The sequence below is a fragment of the Sphaerodactylus townsendi genome, linkage group LG04 (assembly GCF_021028975.2).
Source record: "Sphaerodactylus townsendi isolate TG3544 linkage group LG04, MPM_Stown_v2.3, whole genome shotgun sequence".
Classification (NCBI taxonomy): domain Eukaryota; kingdom Metazoa; phylum Chordata; class Lepidosauria; order Squamata; family Sphaerodactylidae; genus Sphaerodactylus; species Sphaerodactylus townsendi.
The window spans coordinates 70,293,679-70,311,307 of record NC_059428.1 but is presented as its reverse complement, the minus strand read 5'-3'; the positions used below and the strand labels follow the sequence as shown (position 1 = coordinate 70,311,307).

The following is a 17,629-nucleotide window of genomic DNA, read 5'->3' as shown; positions in this document are numbered from 1 at the left end:
CCTAGGCATGCCCACCCTTTTACATCTCATCACTTGATGATTCTCAGTTGAATGTATCAATTTGTATTGAAAAATGATATTTACAGAGATGCAAGGATAAACAAAAGTTATATTTCTGCTCTCTGAGTTTACATTTCCAAAACTTCAGCTGATAACTGTGCACATGTGAATTCACCCTTTCCACAGGTTATGCATCTGTTTAAACCCCAAATTTGAAATTACACTACACACATTGAATATACAACAACATCTATTAAACAGCATTGTAGATTTTCTGTCTGATTACTGAGAATGGATCTATTTGTGAACTAGATTTTTCTGATCAGACACCAGTTTGACAGTGCTCTGACACTATCACTATGGGTTGGCCTGCAATGACATCATATGGGAAGTCAGGGCCCTTGACAAAAAGATGTTTATGTTATTTAATGGCAGTAGACTTTTCATCAGCAGGAGCTAACTGTTGGGAGATGGTCTGCTGAAAGATCTGGTCATGCTTGAGGGCATGGAAAAGGTGGTATCTCCAGCTGAGGAGAGGAGGCAGGTTGTTGTTGTTGTTGTTGTTGTTGGTGGTGGTGGTATGTGTGTCTGTTTGTGTGTGTGTGTGCGTAGTAAGAGTACCCTGAATTTGGCTTTTTTCTCATCTGTAACTTTTCTGTTTGTCCCACCCACTGCCACCCACCTCCAGTCTATGTTTTGATGACTGGACTGTGGCGGCCAAGCCACTCCCTCTCATCCCTCCACCCTGAAGATGCACAATTTATTTTTTTTAAAAACAGCATTAACATTACAATATTGACATACTACTAGATTGTTGTAACAGTAGGCTTAGCAGGTTCTGTGAATTCCTAGCTGTCTTTAAAAAAAGACATGTCTAGCCCTTTCCCTCACAGAGATACGCCTTTTTCCTTATACCTCCCTGAGGGAATGGAATAAATTACTTTTTAAGTGAAACCTAGAAATTTGGAGAATTAGCTACGCCTAGTATTACAATGCTCTATGTCAGGCCTGTGCCATACTCGGCCTGGCATCTCGCACGTCCACACCAAGGCCACAGCTGGCCCAGCCATAATCATCACCTGAGGGTGGGAAGTTTTTCTTCCAAATGGAACTAGTGAATAGTACTTAACATTCCCCCTTATCTGCAACTTCCCGAAGGGAAGTTCTAATAAAGCTCTTGAAACTTTCCTGAGTCTTGTTTGTTGACTGGAGTAACAGATTCTACCAATAAACAGACTCTACAACTGTGAAAATGCAAAGAAGAGCAAGCATGCAGAAGAACCATGCCCAACCCAATGCCAATGCTTGCAGATTAGCTTCCAAGAAAAATTAGGATAAGTCAAGTGTGCAGAAGAGCTGTGAGCTGCCTGAAGAAAAAATGCCTAAAGGTACAAGATCTCACTCTCTGGGAAATTGATGTGGGTTTTTTTATCCTTTCCTGCAGAAATGGCCTCTTTGCTCATACCATTTTTCAGTGTTTTCCCTTCTGAAGGAATTCAGATAAGGGAAACACTTTCCGTGGAATTGTTCAAATCTTGGTCATGTCCATTTCATGCAACTCTGAATCTTTGAATTAACTTACCTCAGTGAAAAACAGCTGTGTAAAATTTTGGTACTCTTCACTACTTGAATTAGTGAACTCTGAACTATAGTTCAGATTTGTTATCCTGACAGTTCCACTAAATTTTTGGGCAGCTGCAGGGTTGAAAAAACAACATTAATTGAAAGTCAGACTGCAATTAGGTCAAAGTTTTCAGATAAATAGCTCTTGCTCTAAATCCTCTAATGGGAAAAACAGGATTTAAAAGAATATTCAAATAACAGAGGGAAAAAAGTTATGTCCAGTCATATATACATGCTATTTGAATTCGGATGTTCGAATTTAAAGCTGAAGATGATGTATATAAATTTGGTGAGTTTCCCAGCTTATATTCCATTCTACTTGCCTTTCTGAGTAAAAGCTCGGAAATTCACTGACATGCTGAGCACCAAAGCTGGGCCTGGGTTTCTAAACATTTGTCCAATTCTGACCTTCCCATCCTGGACATTTATAGCATAGGACAAAATGAGCTTCAAAAAATTTACCTGTCCTTATTGTCTGCCATGCTGGTTTACTGTTCTTTTCACAAACCTCTGCCTTGATTTTAACAGTATACAGGACCCCAGGTTCCAGTCCAGAAACAATCAGGGTGCAGTTCTGGGTCTTAACCTCTTGGATAAGTTTTTCTCCATCAAACAGCAGAAATAGGAAAGAAGGATTTGGAACATAATTTGTAGTCCAGACAATGTGAAAACCAGTACTGGTTACATTGGGGAAAAAAATCCTTTCAACTGGAAGAAGAACTAAGAAGAAGAGAAAGGACCTTTTAAAAGAGGAAAACAAAGAATAGCTTTTCCAAAGGATCATGCCACAACAATTTTAACTCTCATAGAATGCCTGCAGAATTAAACAATTAAACGATGGACCAGTGAAAATTAAAAGCATGCCAGAAAGAACTCTCCAGCAAATGTTACATTATGTCCATAGAAGACAATATATGGCAGCTACAGGCAAAATTAATACATTTAATAAGCATACCTACTTTCAGTGTCAAGAACTTCATGAACTTCTAACCTAACAAATAAAATTAGAAGTCTGCATATCTTGCACATATACAGTCTACAAACAGAAAGCTTAGTTCAGGGAGGGAGGTAGATTTCCTCATACTTGCTGCTTCCCCATGATTTTTTGAAGGTCCCCCACCTTGTCTTAAAATATTTCAGTCATTGAAACAATGGGGAAAAACTTCCTAGGAATGGGAAAGATCCCTAACTTGGTAAGCTGATCTGCACTTTGATTGGTGGAACAGCCAGCTGGCTCAGAGGGGGAGGAGGTATCTCTCTGAGATGAAAAGTTTGTAAGCTTTTGGATGTTGGATTCCTGTGTGTTAACATCAAGTCCTTTAACTGTGTGTGTGTTAAATATCTACTCTGAGGGAATTTCAGTCAGGGAGTGGATCTGTCTTGAAATATTTTGAGTTCAAATACACAGACAGGAGACCTGACAGTTTTATTTAGTGGTCAAAGCTGAAGGTGGAATACTAGTGAGATTTTCCACAGGTAAACATAAATAAAAGGGAAGGGAATATATATTCTGGACGAAGAATTCCTAAGACAGTTAGAATGGGAATTATACATACATGTGGATTTCTAGTCTGGTGCATCAGTATTCTGCTAAAATTGCCTCTGGAGGGAGATTTATGAGAAGTGAGTAGCTAAAAGTGTCAAGGCTGTACGTGTACTGTGAGGAAAAGGTACCAGTCTGTTATAATCCATAGTTATCATGATTCCATTAGCTGTAACATCTAACTGAATCACCAAAACAGCTCAGACAAAGAAAAGGTGGGAAAACCTGCCCAGCGTAGTTAGGAGGCTATCTGAGCCTGCCACAAATAGATAGGAGGGTAAAGGGGCTTGCCACACTGTCAGTGTGCCCATATGTTGTATACACATATGTTCTGTGCATACACCAATACTGGCTTGGATCCACCAGAAGATTTCCTCATATGTTTGCGTCATAGGTAACATTAGACATAGCCTATTCCAAGCCATTTTCCTCTTGCACAACACACGTGAAAAAAAAATTCGGGGCAGTATAAGATGTAGGATGGAAAGCACTAGAAGATGTTGCATAAGATCTTGTACAAGCAGAATTGTGCTAACTCCATTTACATTTCTGTTCACACACTGATGGAGCCAAGCCATTAGCTTTTTCTTTTTCCCTAATAAAGTCATAAAAAATACCTATGCACATTGTGGTCTGTGTAGTTTGCTCCTAACATTTTTTTTTTTTTGGGGGGGGGGGTCTTGTTCTTTGAAGCAGAAGCAGAAGATTAAAGACAACAGGCATGTCCAGTCATGCTCAGTAGGAGGAAAGACTCTTTTTTTAAAGTGTGTGTGAGTCCCTCCTGTCTTTGAGCTGCCCTTTAGCCATTTTGATGCCCATGTATTTTGATGTCAAATCATGTCTGCATGGGGGATAGCCACTTTATAAGTCTAGGAATGATTGGACAAAAAGAGTTGTGATTAAATCCTCAGTAGCGCATTTAGATCCTGTTGATTTGAATGGGTACTAAGTATATTCTGGCTTACACCCGTTCCTTTGTATTTGTATGTTTCATAATCCCTGTGCCTCTCTATCCACACTAGCTAGGTGAGTTGCTTATAAGAAAATTCTGAGATAAAATCATACTCACCATTGCAGTTTGTGGGTGAGGAGGCAGCTGTGGTAGAAGATGGTAACTGCTCATCAGAAGAAGCTGACAATGAGTGTGATTTGTTCTCTGATGAGGAGATGTTGCCTGTTCCCATTTTCTCATGGACTGTCTGATTCAGAAGCATGGGCTGTTCTGTAACATACGGGGCTGAAGTTGGAACTTCCCAAGTAATTCCTTCAGGTAAGAGATCAGACATGTTTGCTTTTCCTAGTGACCCATTTTCATGAGCATAAGGTGTGCTGTTTGATACTGTGGGAAATATTGACAAAGAAGACCCATGCTGAGCTTGAGTAGTTGGGATAGTCATGCTGGCCCACTGTTCTGCAACCTGAGGTGGTGTTTCAGAGAAGCTCAGAGTATTATTATTGCTGATAGACCTAGAAGTGCTGACACTCTGAGATGCTGGTTCCATTTGGTCTGTTGTAGATGTGTTTGACTCTTGAGTGTCACTTGATGGTAGTACAATAGGCAAAGCCACTGCCTCATGGTGTTTAGAAGTCCATATTTCTTGCTTATACAGAGAACCAGCACTTGTCACAGGCAGTTCTTTAGATTCATGTATTCTTTCTGTAACAGGATCTACAATCTCACCTGGAGTACAGCATTGTGGATACAACAAACAAAAGTTGCAAAATGTATTAGATTAATACCCCACCATATACACGGTTATCGTTATTTATTTATCATATTTATATACTGCCCTCCCCCAAAGGCTCAGGGCACTGATTGAAGCCAGTGAGGTGTAGGGGTTAGAGGGTAAGACTAGGATTTGGAAGACCTGGGTTCAAATCTCCAATTTTGCCATGAAAGCTTGCTGGATAACTGTGGGCCAGGAACACCCTTTCAGATTAACCACCTCACAGGGTTGTTGTGAGGATAAAATGGAGGAGTGGAGAATGACGTAAGCACGTTGGGTCCCCAACGGGGAGAAAGGTGGGTTATAAATGAAGCAAGTAAATAAATGCAATTGTATCAACAAGAATCAATTATATGTAATAATAAACAAAAATCAATAATAAATATGAACAAGGAACCACCCCCTTGAGTTCATGGCAAAAAAGGTCCCCTCCACTGAAATATAAGTTTGCTTGTTACCTTCACAGTTCCTCCCAGGTCGGGAGGGATTCACATCTGTTGTTGTTCTGCATCTGCACATATATGAGCCTATTGTATTGATACATTCTGCAAAAACACAGCAGTCATTTTCTGCCATTTGTGTACATTCATCCCAGTCTGTAAATTAAAAAATCCCAAAATGTAATAAAACAAATTTTCAACTCTACACAGGTCAGATTTTCTCTCATTTTATTCAGCATTAAAAATCAACCAGTGAAGGAGCATGACGTCAATTGTGCATGAAGCTCTGAGAAACAGATTTGTAATCATCACTCCCATCCCAGTCTAGTAAGGTTTCCCTGACAGACTCTCTAGCTTAGCCTCGAGGTGCTGTCTTTTTCTCCCTTTTGGCTGATAGCAACTGATGTGATCATTTATTTATTTATTTATTTATTTATTTATTTATTTATTTATTTATTTATTTATTTATTTATAAACCGCCCGAAGGGCTCAGAAACAGAGGCTCATTCCGCACATGCAGAATAATGCACTTTCAAACTGCTTTCAGTGCTCTTTGAAGCTGTGCGGAATGGCAAAATTCACTTGCAAACAGTTGTGAAAGTGGTTTGAAAATGCATTATTTTGCATGTGCGGAAGGGGCCTTTATCACAGAAACTTCACCTTCTCCCAATGCCATAGCCTCAATTCAAATTGCCATCCTACTAGGGTTGCCAGTCTCCAGATGGTAGCTAGTGATCTCCCGCTAATACGACTGATTTTCAGGCAACAGAGGAAATGGCTGCTTTGGAAGGTAGGCTCTATGGCATTATACCCCACTGATGACCCTCCCCCCTACCAAACTCCGCCCTCTTCATACTCCACCCCCACAATTCTCAGGTATTTCCTAAGTTGAAGCTGGCAACCCTACATCCTAGTGTTACAGAAAACATCAGGAGATCATATAATTTCTTCCTTTTGTTGTCTGAAAATTAGTTTTAATTTCAGATCTCCAGGCCCCAGCTGGAGGTTGGCTACCCTTTAATTTATACCAGTTACAGGTGTTTAAACTTCTGCTGGAATAAATTTAGTTAAAGTCCAACTGAATTAGCAGATGAGAACCAAGGATTTGAGCTAAAGACCTCAGTTCCGCAGGGCCTGTAAGACAGAGCTGTTCTGCCAGGCCTATGGTTGAGGGCAGCAACAAGTGACAACTTGATTGACCTCCCTCTCCCCTGTCCCTGCCCCTTCTTTCCTTGTCAAATATTTGATTTTGTCCTTTTATGCTTACCTGTTCGTTCCCAATTGATTTCCATCTATTAGGTAAGGTGCAGTAATATGGTTATGTTAGTGCATTTTATGCTGTTGATTGATTTTATTGTTATATGTATTGTCGAAGGCTTTCACGGCCGGAATCACTTGGGTGTTGTGTGGTTTCCGGGCTGTATGGCCATGTTCTAGCAGCATTCTCTCCTGACATTTCGCCTGCATCTGTGGCTGGCATCTTCAGAGGATCTTTATTGTGATATGTTAGAATTGTTCTAAGCAGCCCTCAGCCCATGGATGGGGAAGGGTAGCTTATCCTAATACATAACTGACTAAGGATGGAACATGAGTCAACAACTCACTTCCAACCAATGGACTTCAAACCAAAGTGAGTCCTGCACACCCATTGGTTGGAAGTGTGTCCCTCACATTCCAACCAGTCCGCCACCGCCCCAACCTTCCCCTGGCCACCGCCCCCCTCTTCCCATTGGAAAGCAGGAGGTGAGGAGAGAGAGAGACAGCACAATCCTGCATGCAAACAGATCTAGCTCTGTCCCACATGCAAGATCACCCTCTCCACCCCAAAGCCCGGGGGCCTTGGCATGTGAGGTGTGGGACACACAACACAGGGGTGCCTATGGAGATGAAGGAAATTCTCCCCATCTTCACAGGCACCCTGCTGACTCCCCCCCTTTTTTTGCAAAACCAGGACCCCAGCTTTGCTAATAGTGCGGTGGGGGGGGGGGGTGCTATGGAGATAGAAAGAACTCTCCCATTTTCACAGGTACCCTACTGGCTCCCCCTCCCTTTGCAAAGTCAGGATCCCAGCTTTACAAAAGGTGGCAGCAGGGCTCCTGGGAAGATGGGGACAATTCCTCCCATCTCCATAGGCACCCTCCCCCCAGCTTTGCAAAGAAGGGGAAACCAGCAGGGCCAAGGGGGGAAGAAAGGCAGGAGATGTTGCCCTCCTCAGAAGGCATTGTTTTCACCAACAGCTTTCCGGAGCCCATTGTACAATGGGCTTTACTGCTAGTGAATAAATAAAGATGCTAACTGTTTTCCAGGCTGTGTGTCTGTGGTGTGATAGTTTTTGCTCTTAACATTTTGTCTGCTAAATGGCTAAATGTGGGTGAAACTTTAAGAGCAAAAACAATCAGATCACAGTCACAGCCTGGAAAACCCACAACAGCCGGTTGATTCCAGCCGTGAAAGCCTTCAACAATAAAAATAAAGGTGTGTTTTGAAGAGAGACTGGCAATTCTTCTAGTGCTGCTTGTTTTAATTGAATTATTTTATTTTAACTGTATTCTGAATTCCTCAAATGTTTAATTTTTTTATGTTCGCTGGTGTGTCAACCCAGATCAGGTGGAAAGGCAGCATAAAAATATTTTAAAATAAAACAAATAAATACATAAATTTGAAGGAATGGCATCATGCAGGTGTTTGGGGAGGCAGTTACAGGCATAAAAGGCAATCAGTAAGAAAAGGTGGAGTAATTTGAAGAAACAAAAAGACCTGCAGAAGCCTGAGAGTGGTGGCACTTGAGGCACAAAGTTTTGGTAGTTGGGCATTCTATGGTTTGCCACAGAGGGGAAAAATATTTAGATTACAGTGGCAGATGCGTGTGGGGACAGATGGATTCACATATGACTACATAAGATCCATATATCGTGCAACCACTTGTGCAACTTTGTATGCTGCCTCCTTAATGTCTTTGTGGCTTTGTTGTGAGTTTTTAAGCATTGTATATATTAGAGAGATTTCATAGGGTTCTTCCCGTCCTTTCTATTTATTTTATTTATTTATTTTATTTATTTATTTATTTATTTATTTATAAACCGCCCGAAGGGCTCAGAAACAGAGGCTCATTCCGCACATGCAGAATAATGCACTTTCAAACTGCTTTCAGTGCTCTTTGAAGCTGTGCGGAATGGCAAAATTCACTTGCAAACAGTTGTGAAAGTGGTTTGAAAATGCATTATTTTGCATGTGCGGAAGGGGCCTTTATCACAGAAACTTCACCTTCTCCCAATGCCATAGCCTCAATTCAAATTGCCATCCTACTAGGGTTGCCAGTCTCCAGATGGTAGCTAGTGATCTCCCGCTAATACGACTGATTTTCAGGCAACAGAGGAAATGGCTGCTTTGGAAGGTAGGCTCTATGGCATTATACCCCACTGATGACCCTCCCCCCTACCAAACTCCGCCCTCTTCATACTCCACCCCCACAATTCTCAGGTATTTCCTAAGTTGAAGCTGGCAACCCTACATCCTAGTGTTACAGAAAACATCAGGAGATCATATAATTTCTTCCTTTTGTTGTCTGAAAATTAGTTTTAATTTCAGATCTCCAGGCCCCAGCTGGAGGTTGGCTACCCTTTAATTTATACCAGTTACAGGTGTTTAAACTTCTGCTGGAATAAATTTAGTTAAAGTCCAACTGAATTAGCAGATGAGAACCAAGCCTCCTAGGAAGGGTTGCTAGGGATGTATGCAACAAGCTCAAGTAATGCTGGACCTGCTGACAACCTCCTGATAGATTTCTGGAACTTTGACCCTTCTGTAAACTCTATGGCTTCCCCGACCTGGACTTTTTGGTTACATTTGTGGAATTTTCTCTGGAATGTAGTTACTTGGGAATTCAGAGAGAGATGCTGCAACCTGATACTGGCAGTTGGTAGGCAGCCAGGACACCTGATGGCAGAAGAGGCGAAGAGGCGAATGGGGAGGGTAGTCTCTTAGAAAACCAGGGGTCCCGACATAATGCCTGTGGCCATCACGGTACCTGCCAACACTTTTCTGGTGTCCACCAAGTTTTTTTAGGAAGTGGATAAGACCTGGTAGAGCTTTTGCCCAGCAAGACTTCTGATTGGCTGTGCAGATGTTTAATATTGCATTAGCAGCAGCTCCTACCTTCACTGTGTGACTGAAGGTAAGCTTTAGCAGCCATTTTGGAGCTGGCTGTGACTTCTACGACAGGCAATTTGTTGCTGCAACCATCATGCCCTATTCCAATTCCAAAGTGCCCACAGGCTCAAAAATATCGGGGGATCCTTACTCTAGGCTTCAGAAGTGGCTGTTGACAAGGACAGATACTATAACAGGAGGTGCAGGAGTTGGAGAAAGATCCACTTTTCACTAATGGCTCTTAAGATCCAACTCACTATAAGAATTATACACAATTTACATCATTTTCCTGTGCAAGATATTTGCATAACTCACGCAATTTAGTTATCAAATTAAACAACCTACCTTCCACTATAGAACTCCGCGGGTCAACATGAAGCACAGAACTTTTGTGCAGTGATGAAAGCATCGGGTCAAATGCAGACAAGTTTTTTGGAAACTGTGGATCTTCTATTACCACTTTCAACTTCACAATAATACTTCCAGTTTTAATAGAATCCATTTGCACTTTCAATTTTCCCATCTTGTACAATTCAAACATATTTGTAGGAAATGATTTTTCAATCTGAAAATAAATGAGATAAATACTGAAGAAGAAGAAGAAGAAGAAGAAGAAGAAGAAGAAGAAGAAGAATTGGATTTATATCACCCCTTTCTTTCCTGTTGGAGACTCAAACAGGCTGACAAACTCCTTGCCCTTCCCCGCTCACAACAAACACCCTGTGAGGTAGGTGGGACTGAGAGAGCTCCATAGAGCTGTGACTAGCCCAAGGTCACCCAGCTGGCATGTGTTGGAGTGTTCAGGCTAATTTGAATTCCCCAGATAAGCCTCCACAGCTCAAATGGAAGAGTGGGGAATCAAACCTGGCTCCTACAGATTAGTGTATACCTGCTCTTAACCACTACACCACTGCATTTCCAACATCTAAGTAGACATGCATTGCATTGCATTCTTCTTGTCCTGCCTTCATTTTCATATTCATAAAAAGCAATATTAGTCCTGTTCATATCCATGAACAACATGTATGAACAAGCACTATTGAAATTCCTTTTTGTTTTGTATGTAAGTATTGTGAGCCTTATAATTTCTACCATTTTAATGCCAGTGTTCCTGATTCATTCATTTATTTTCTGCTATTTATACGACACTTTTACACTAATGACACAAAACAGGCATCAGTCTTAACAGCAATAATTCTATCACTAGCATAGTAGATGATTGCAATTCAAAGATGATTATATTTCATCCTTAGCAAAGGCAAAACATTTAAGAAGCTAGGGTTATCAATGAGAAAAAAGTGTGTTCACAAAATTTGGTAACATCTCTAAAATAGAGTAATTAAATTAGATATTATCAGGCAGACTGGCACTTGCATTAATTCAGTAGAGTCTACCTTATTACCTTTCAGTGCCTCACACTGAAAAGAAATGTAACAAGTTAGTAGGCATAAATTAATAGTGAGTTAATAATGAACCCAGTACAAGCATTCTTATTCTTAATGTTCCTCTTTCCATGTGATCACCTTTCATGAATACAAAATCTGAAGTCCACAGCTGTCGTTGTCATTAATGTTATCACAGAGTTATCAAGACAGGATAAATGAAAGACAGCCAGCATTTAAAGGCCTTGAGGTAATGCACTTCTAAGTTGTACATCACAACACTTTTTTGTATTTACATAGGTCATATTATCTGATTCACTACTCCATCAGTTGCAAGGGGCTCTTCAAATTTAGAAGGAGCTCACCTGCCCAATACACTTGGCAGTTTTTCAACTGATCATTGGGGCTGTGGCTTTAACAGAAGCCTGACATGGATAGATAATAAATATCCCATGCTGTAAAAAGCTTTAACTGCTGATTCCTGCCCATCAGGTTATTAGTCGAGACACAAGATAAGGCCAGAGCAACTGCCAAGGGTTTCTGATTTAATGGATAAAGCAGATCTGCAAATCTAACAGGGAAATATGCCCACAGGAACTTGTGTGATAGCACACCTGTTTTAAAAGATGAATGATCTAGTAATGGTAAAAGAGTAAGTTGCTTTTTGAAACCTCTTTGGCCAATTTGCTATTCAGTTAGACTGTTTACAAAGAACTGTTTACAAAGAACTTAATTCATGGTTCAACTGGTTAAATAGTTTATCATTACCTCTGTCAACAAAATGCTGAAAAATTCCTGATATTCTTTGGTGCTGGTGTTTAACAATTGCTCTGTGAAGTTATAGTTCAGGATCCTTACTGTAATACCAAATATCAAGGCATCTAAAAGGCATAATATTAAAAGAGTGATACAATGGATTAGATGGATCAATCAAGCCACATACATCGTATCATTAGAATAAATTATCAATCTATACGATGACGGAAATCTAACCATTAAGATAAAAGATGTCGCTTATATGTAAATCTGTGTTGCTTCTTCAAAGGGAGTTGAAAAGAGATGCTATAATACAGTTGGTCTTATCAAGAATATGAACATAGTATTTGGAACAATCTGGTGTAGTAGGATCAAGTAAATCCAAACGAGGGTGTTTTCTTATAAAGGGATAATGTTACCTATTACACAAACAGTTTACATAAACAATTTGCATCCAACTGTTTATTACATTTTAAATCAGTAAAGGCCATTGATAGTAAAATATGATTGAAGTAGGGTAGGGAAACATGGATGCCTGTTAAAGATAGGATAGCACTTGTAAGATGATAAGTACCAGTCTTCACATTTCTATGTGATACAATGTTTTTGTCACAAGCTTCATAGCTGATCTTCACAGTGTACATCCTGCCAGCTTCCAGTTCAAAAACATCCATTGTCATATTGGTGGTTTCCATTCCTTGAATCAACATCTTGCCTTTGTACACTTCTACTTGGAATGTATGGTTCAGCAAAGGCTCTACGTTCCAAGATACTTCAAAACTGTGGTGAGTAACATTGAAGATCCTGTGTTCCTTAATGCTTGAGGGATCTGCAGTAGTATATGCAAGAGACTTATCACAACAGAAAAAAGAAATTTTCTTAAAAGAATAATTTGAATACAGATTTATGGTACATTTAGACAGATAAAATGTCATTTGGATAAAAGTTTATTTTCTAGCTATTATGTGAATCCTATTCATTCATCCTTTCACAGTTCAGCATCTCCAGTCTTGGAGGCTCTGAGCAGGTTACACTCAACCCCAACATTAAAACTGTATACACATAGAATTAAATAGTACATAAGTCATAAATCATTAATTTTCCTTTTATTTATTTATTTAATTTATTTAATTTATTGTATTTATAAACCGCCCTCCCCCGAAGGGCTCAGGGTGGCGAACAGAACAAACAAATAGAGCACAAATAAAATCTAAGTTAAATATAGCTCTATATGCTAAAATTAACCCCATTAAAATGCAGCATCCTAATATCAAAATTAACGATGGCGACCTACTAGCAATCCCCTAAAAACCCCTTTTACACTAGTATTTTTAATTTTTAATACAGAATTCTGAGATCTATAATTCAAACATTATTAATAACTTCGCAGGGTTATAATACTATGGTACAAATGATTAAACAGTGTGGAAGCAGTTTACCATGTTTTAGTAACAGAGAGATATTTAATTATCTCACACTGGAGTTCAGTGAAATGCACCTCAGTGTTGTAAATTTTTCACATAGAAAGATTCTTCAGTAACATACTTTGTAAATACATTAAACATAAAGTCCATGTGTTGCTGGACTACAATATAAGAGCCTGTTGAAACAATCCCCAGGCTAAGTACCACATGAAACAACTTGAAAAAGTTGGAAAGAGCTTTATCATCCTTATCATATGCAGCCTCATAATAATCTATGGTCAGTGGCACTTCTTGTCTCTTCTGCCATAAGTTTTAAAATCCATTCTCTCTGTGCCAGTTTGCAGATACATATTTGCTAATAGTAACACCAAGTGATGATTTATATGTGTAAAATATGCCATGTCAGAAAATATATTCATGTCACCAATTATTTTTCTGTAAAGCCTGTTCACACATTCAACTGCCTGTCATTAAGCCTGAAGTAGATGCTTGATAAATAAAAATCAAGTGAACTTCAAGCATATGTGAATCTATCTTCATAGGACCTGATGAAGATGCATTCCAGATACTTGCCATTGTATTTAAACAGAACTGAACTGTCCTGCAGAAAGCGGTTCTTTTTAAAAGCCACTGGATGTCACTGTTGACATGCTAGCTTCGACAGTCCTCAAGACAGAGATAAAATATTTTTCTTTGTGAACTTTGGATATATTTTGTTGCAGAGGGTATACCCTAGATTTAAAATCAAATAAGGTTTTTAAATGAAATGGTAACTTACAGCATTCAGAATCTATTGATCTGCCAGGTTTTTGTGATGCACATGTTGAATTTATCACTAGAGCAGAAGTACTGTTGGTTTTAAACAGAATATTTGGTGAATCTAAGACTGGATAGAAAGGAAGAAATTTAGTATTCTTATAACTTTGCTTCTTCAAAAATGGTTCCTTTAACTATACCTTGAATATTAAAACAACCACAAAAAACTATAGCCTGAATATTAAAGCAACCACAATTTTTCAATTTTGTCTTTGTCAATTTTGTCAATGTTTGTCTTATAAAAGGTAAATTAATGGCATTTATTTTAGTTCTCAGACTGTTCAGCTATATTTAAGAGCAAACGCTGATAAATACATTTGATATGAGGCAACCTTGCCTTTACATAGTCTCTGGCAAGCTCAGATTATTATGAAATGCGTTAGTCTGGATGCAATGGCCAATGGAAGCAAAGATTGTAAGAACAGCATGCCTTTTCAGTAGTAGTGGCCACTCTGTGGAATTTTTGGGATGCATCAATAATATAGTGTCTAGATCGAGGGAAGTAATTGTACCACTCTACTCTGCATTAGTCAGAGTAGACTAATTATCGTGTTCTAAACACGATAATTTAAGAAGGATATTGACAAGCTGGAACGTGTCCAGAGGAGGGCAACCAAAATGATAAAAGGTCGGGAATTCATGCCCTACAAAAGAAAGACTTGGGGAACTGGGAATATTTAGTCTGGAGAAGCAAAGTTTAAGGGGGGGAGATGATAGCTATGTTTAAATATTTGTAGAGATGCCATGTCTAAGAGGGAACAAGCTTGTTTTCTGATGCCTCAGAAACTAGGACAAGGAGTAATGGATTCAAGCAGTGGCATAGCACCAATGAGGCAGGGGGGCGCAATGCTCCAGGCAAAGCATCGGCAGAGACATGGCCAGGCTGTGGAAGAGGCACCGCAGCAGGGGTGTAGGGTGCGTGTGTGCCTGGGGTGTAGTTTCCCCTCACTCCACCCTTGGATTCAAGGTGCAGGAAAAGAGATTCCACATTAGGAAGAACTTTGTGACTGTCAGAGCTGTTCGACATTGGAATTCACTGCCTTGGAGAGTAGTGGAGTCTCCTTCTTTGATGGTTTTTAAACAGAAGCTGGATGATCATATGTCAGGAGTGCTTTGATTGTGTATTCCTGCATGTCCGGGGACTGGACTTGATGGCCCTTGTGGTCTCTTCCAACTCTATGATTCTATCTATTTTCATCTTACAAGCACCTCAGTTTTGACATTATTAATAAAGAATATGCAAGGCCAGATTCCAAAATCCCGATGTAAATTTAGAGTAATTTAGAGATTATTCTAAGATTAAACCCCTGAATCTGAACCCCAAGTCTATTTCGTGCAGTAGGAAGCCACTACTGATGGTATCCTCTCCCATATTTCATGCTGTGAGAGATACACATGCATACTTAACCTATGACAAATTGTTTAGGGAATTCATAAAATTTTGTATGAAGGGGAGGGTTTTTCTTGTGCAAAGTTGCCCTGTAGATTAAAAAAATTCTCTCCAGACTGAGATTGAAGTTTCCAGTTTCTCCTGTTTACAAAGTGTTTCTTTCAGAGCTACATTTCTAAAGTTCTAATTCATATATTATATACAGTTAGTATTTGAAAAAAATTACCTTGCACATCTATGTCAATAACTTCATACACTCGCATCACAATGTCCTTTAACAGAGATGATAGGTTCACCAGCGGAACAAGCTGTTGTAAGCTAATCAGGACCTGAGATGTTAACGTCTCAGTATAGGGTTCTGCTTGTGCAGTCTGGATATGGTACATGGAGACATTTAAGGGCCACAATGCTCCAGTAATCTGTATAAAAGACACTCATATGTTGCAACAGTTTTTGATATGTTCATCAATATTAAACAAGAGAAGAAACAATTAATCACAGTAATTCAGTCACTGAAATGACAAGAGGTTTAAATCATTTCCTTTCAGAATGCGTTACAAAACTTTGAAATTTGAATAGCCAGACCTGCAGTGCAATCAACATATCTAAATTCTCAACATTAGATATCCACAGATAATCTGTGGATACTAAAACCCAGAGACTGGAGCCATGAACAGACAAGATAGCTCTTTCTACAAACCTGAAAAATGCCTTAGGTTTGCAGAAAAACCTGAAATCTTAAAAAAAATTACATTGGTAGGTTGACTCCCAACACACACACACACACACACACACACACACACACACACACACACACACACACACACACACACACACACACACACACACACACACACACACACACACACACACACACACACACACACACACAAAGCATCTGTAGCATTAAGAAACTAATGCCTTCAGTGGATATTGCTAGGCAACCACAACAGTATTGCCAGAGTTCAAGCCTGGTTTCTGTGGGAGGAGAAGGTAAGGTCCTTTCCAGGTTTGTTTAGGCCTTTTGATGACTCATTGCCAGGTCCACCAGCAATCACTGAGGAATTTGCTACTACCTGACTTTCTGTTCAGTAGCAGCCATCCCACAAAAACTACAGGCGTGTAGTGGTGAGAGTGTCAGATTAGCATCTGGGAGACCCAGTCTTGAATCTTCATTCAGCTGTGGAAGTTCATTGGGTGACTGGGGGCCAGTTGCACAGACTCAGCCTATTCCTCCTCACAGGGTTGTTGTGAAGATACAGTGAAGGAGAGGGGGATGAAGTAAAAAGCTTTAGGTCCCTGTTGTGGAGAACTGCAGAGTACACATAAATATAACTGAAATAAATATACATAGCTTAAGATGGGAAGGAGAAATAGAAGCAGGAAAAAGTGAGACTGTGCTGGGAGGAAGGAAGAAAATACTGTGAGGAGAGAGACACAAGGCAAAGTGAGATTCTCCCCATTCCTCCCTGGCACCACAAATCCTGGCAGGTTCCTCACTGCTCAATTGTTCTCAGCTTGGGAGTTGACACCATAGAACTGAAGCATAATTTTCCCACATAGAGGCTGTTGGGGGAAAGGAAGGAGCGAAAGATGGGGGAGATGATAAAGGTAAGTTGGGTGGTGGGCACGAAGGAGAGAATGAAGCAGAAAAGTTAGAGGTTATGGGGGCTTTTTAGGAAAGGGAAAGAGGAAATAGTGGGTGATGGGAATATGAAATACCCCCATGAAATCCTTGTGGGCCTCTTTCTGTATATTATAATTCTATGTTTTTCACATCAAGTGTTTGCTACCAATAACTTGGGTCTGAAGCTACTCAAAAATCAATTCTATATAAAGAGAGCCCATGCCTAGCCAGTAACCCAGAATTATCCCTGTTGCCTAATAAAGGTTGTTGTTGTTCCGTGTTTTTTTTATCAAGTTTCAGACATGGAGTTTAGTAGTAGTATATTATGTTTACTCAGGTGTGTGTGTAAGAATGAATGGATGTATTTGGCACACAGTTTATGTAAGAGCCCAGTTATATGTTTGTGAGGTTGCATTTTCTTGCACATGCCTTTGCAGCTATATGTCTACAAAGAAGAGGATACACATGGTGTCATGGGCTCCCCAGCAGCCAGCCAGAATTCCTCCAATGAGGAACCCTGGCATGATGTTCCTCATCAGCTCCATCAGGGCCTCAGCTGGCTGAACCTCCAGAGCCACAGTCGGTTGAGTTCTGTGAGCAGCCAGCAATCACAGGGCAGACAGTTCCCCCGGATCACCTGGTTCTGTGAGGCAGTTCAAACAGCAGGTCTATCAGGTGCTGCATGCTAAAAGATGCAGCGCCCGTTTGGAAGCCCAGAGACTCAGAAGGGGCATCTGTAATTCGTCCCAGGA

At 40.1% G+C, this 17,629-nt stretch overlaps 1 protein-coding gene across 3 annotated transcripts in view; it reads right to left on the bottom strand.

Annotated features, from left to right (window-relative positions):
- Positions 1 to 17,629, bottom strand: part of UMODL1 (uromodulin like 1) — a 62,716-nt gene that overhangs the window by 17,809 nt on the left and 27,278 nt on the right. For all 3 annotated transcript variants that reach the window (XM_048495385.1, XM_048495384.1, XM_048495386.1), the window contains 9 exons: positions 15,477 to 15,669; positions 13,823 to 13,930; positions 12,195 to 12,449; positions 11,633 to 11,745; positions 9,828 to 10,047; positions 5,352 to 5,489; positions 4,236 to 4,847; positions 2,086 to 2,343; positions 1,583 to 1,695 (listed from right to left, as the gene is read on the bottom strand). In XM_048495385.1, the coding sequence (XP_048351342.1) occupies positions 1,583 to 1,695; positions 2,086 to 2,343; positions 4,236 to 4,847; positions 5,352 to 5,489; positions 9,828 to 10,047; positions 11,633 to 11,745; positions 12,195 to 12,449; positions 13,823 to 13,930; positions 15,477 to 15,669 (2,010 nt within the window). The remainder of the gene's footprint in view (positions 1 to 1,582; positions 1,696 to 2,085; positions 2,344 to 4,235; positions 4,848 to 5,351; positions 5,490 to 9,827; positions 10,048 to 11,632; positions 11,746 to 12,194; positions 12,450 to 13,822; positions 13,931 to 15,476; positions 15,670 to 17,629) is intronic.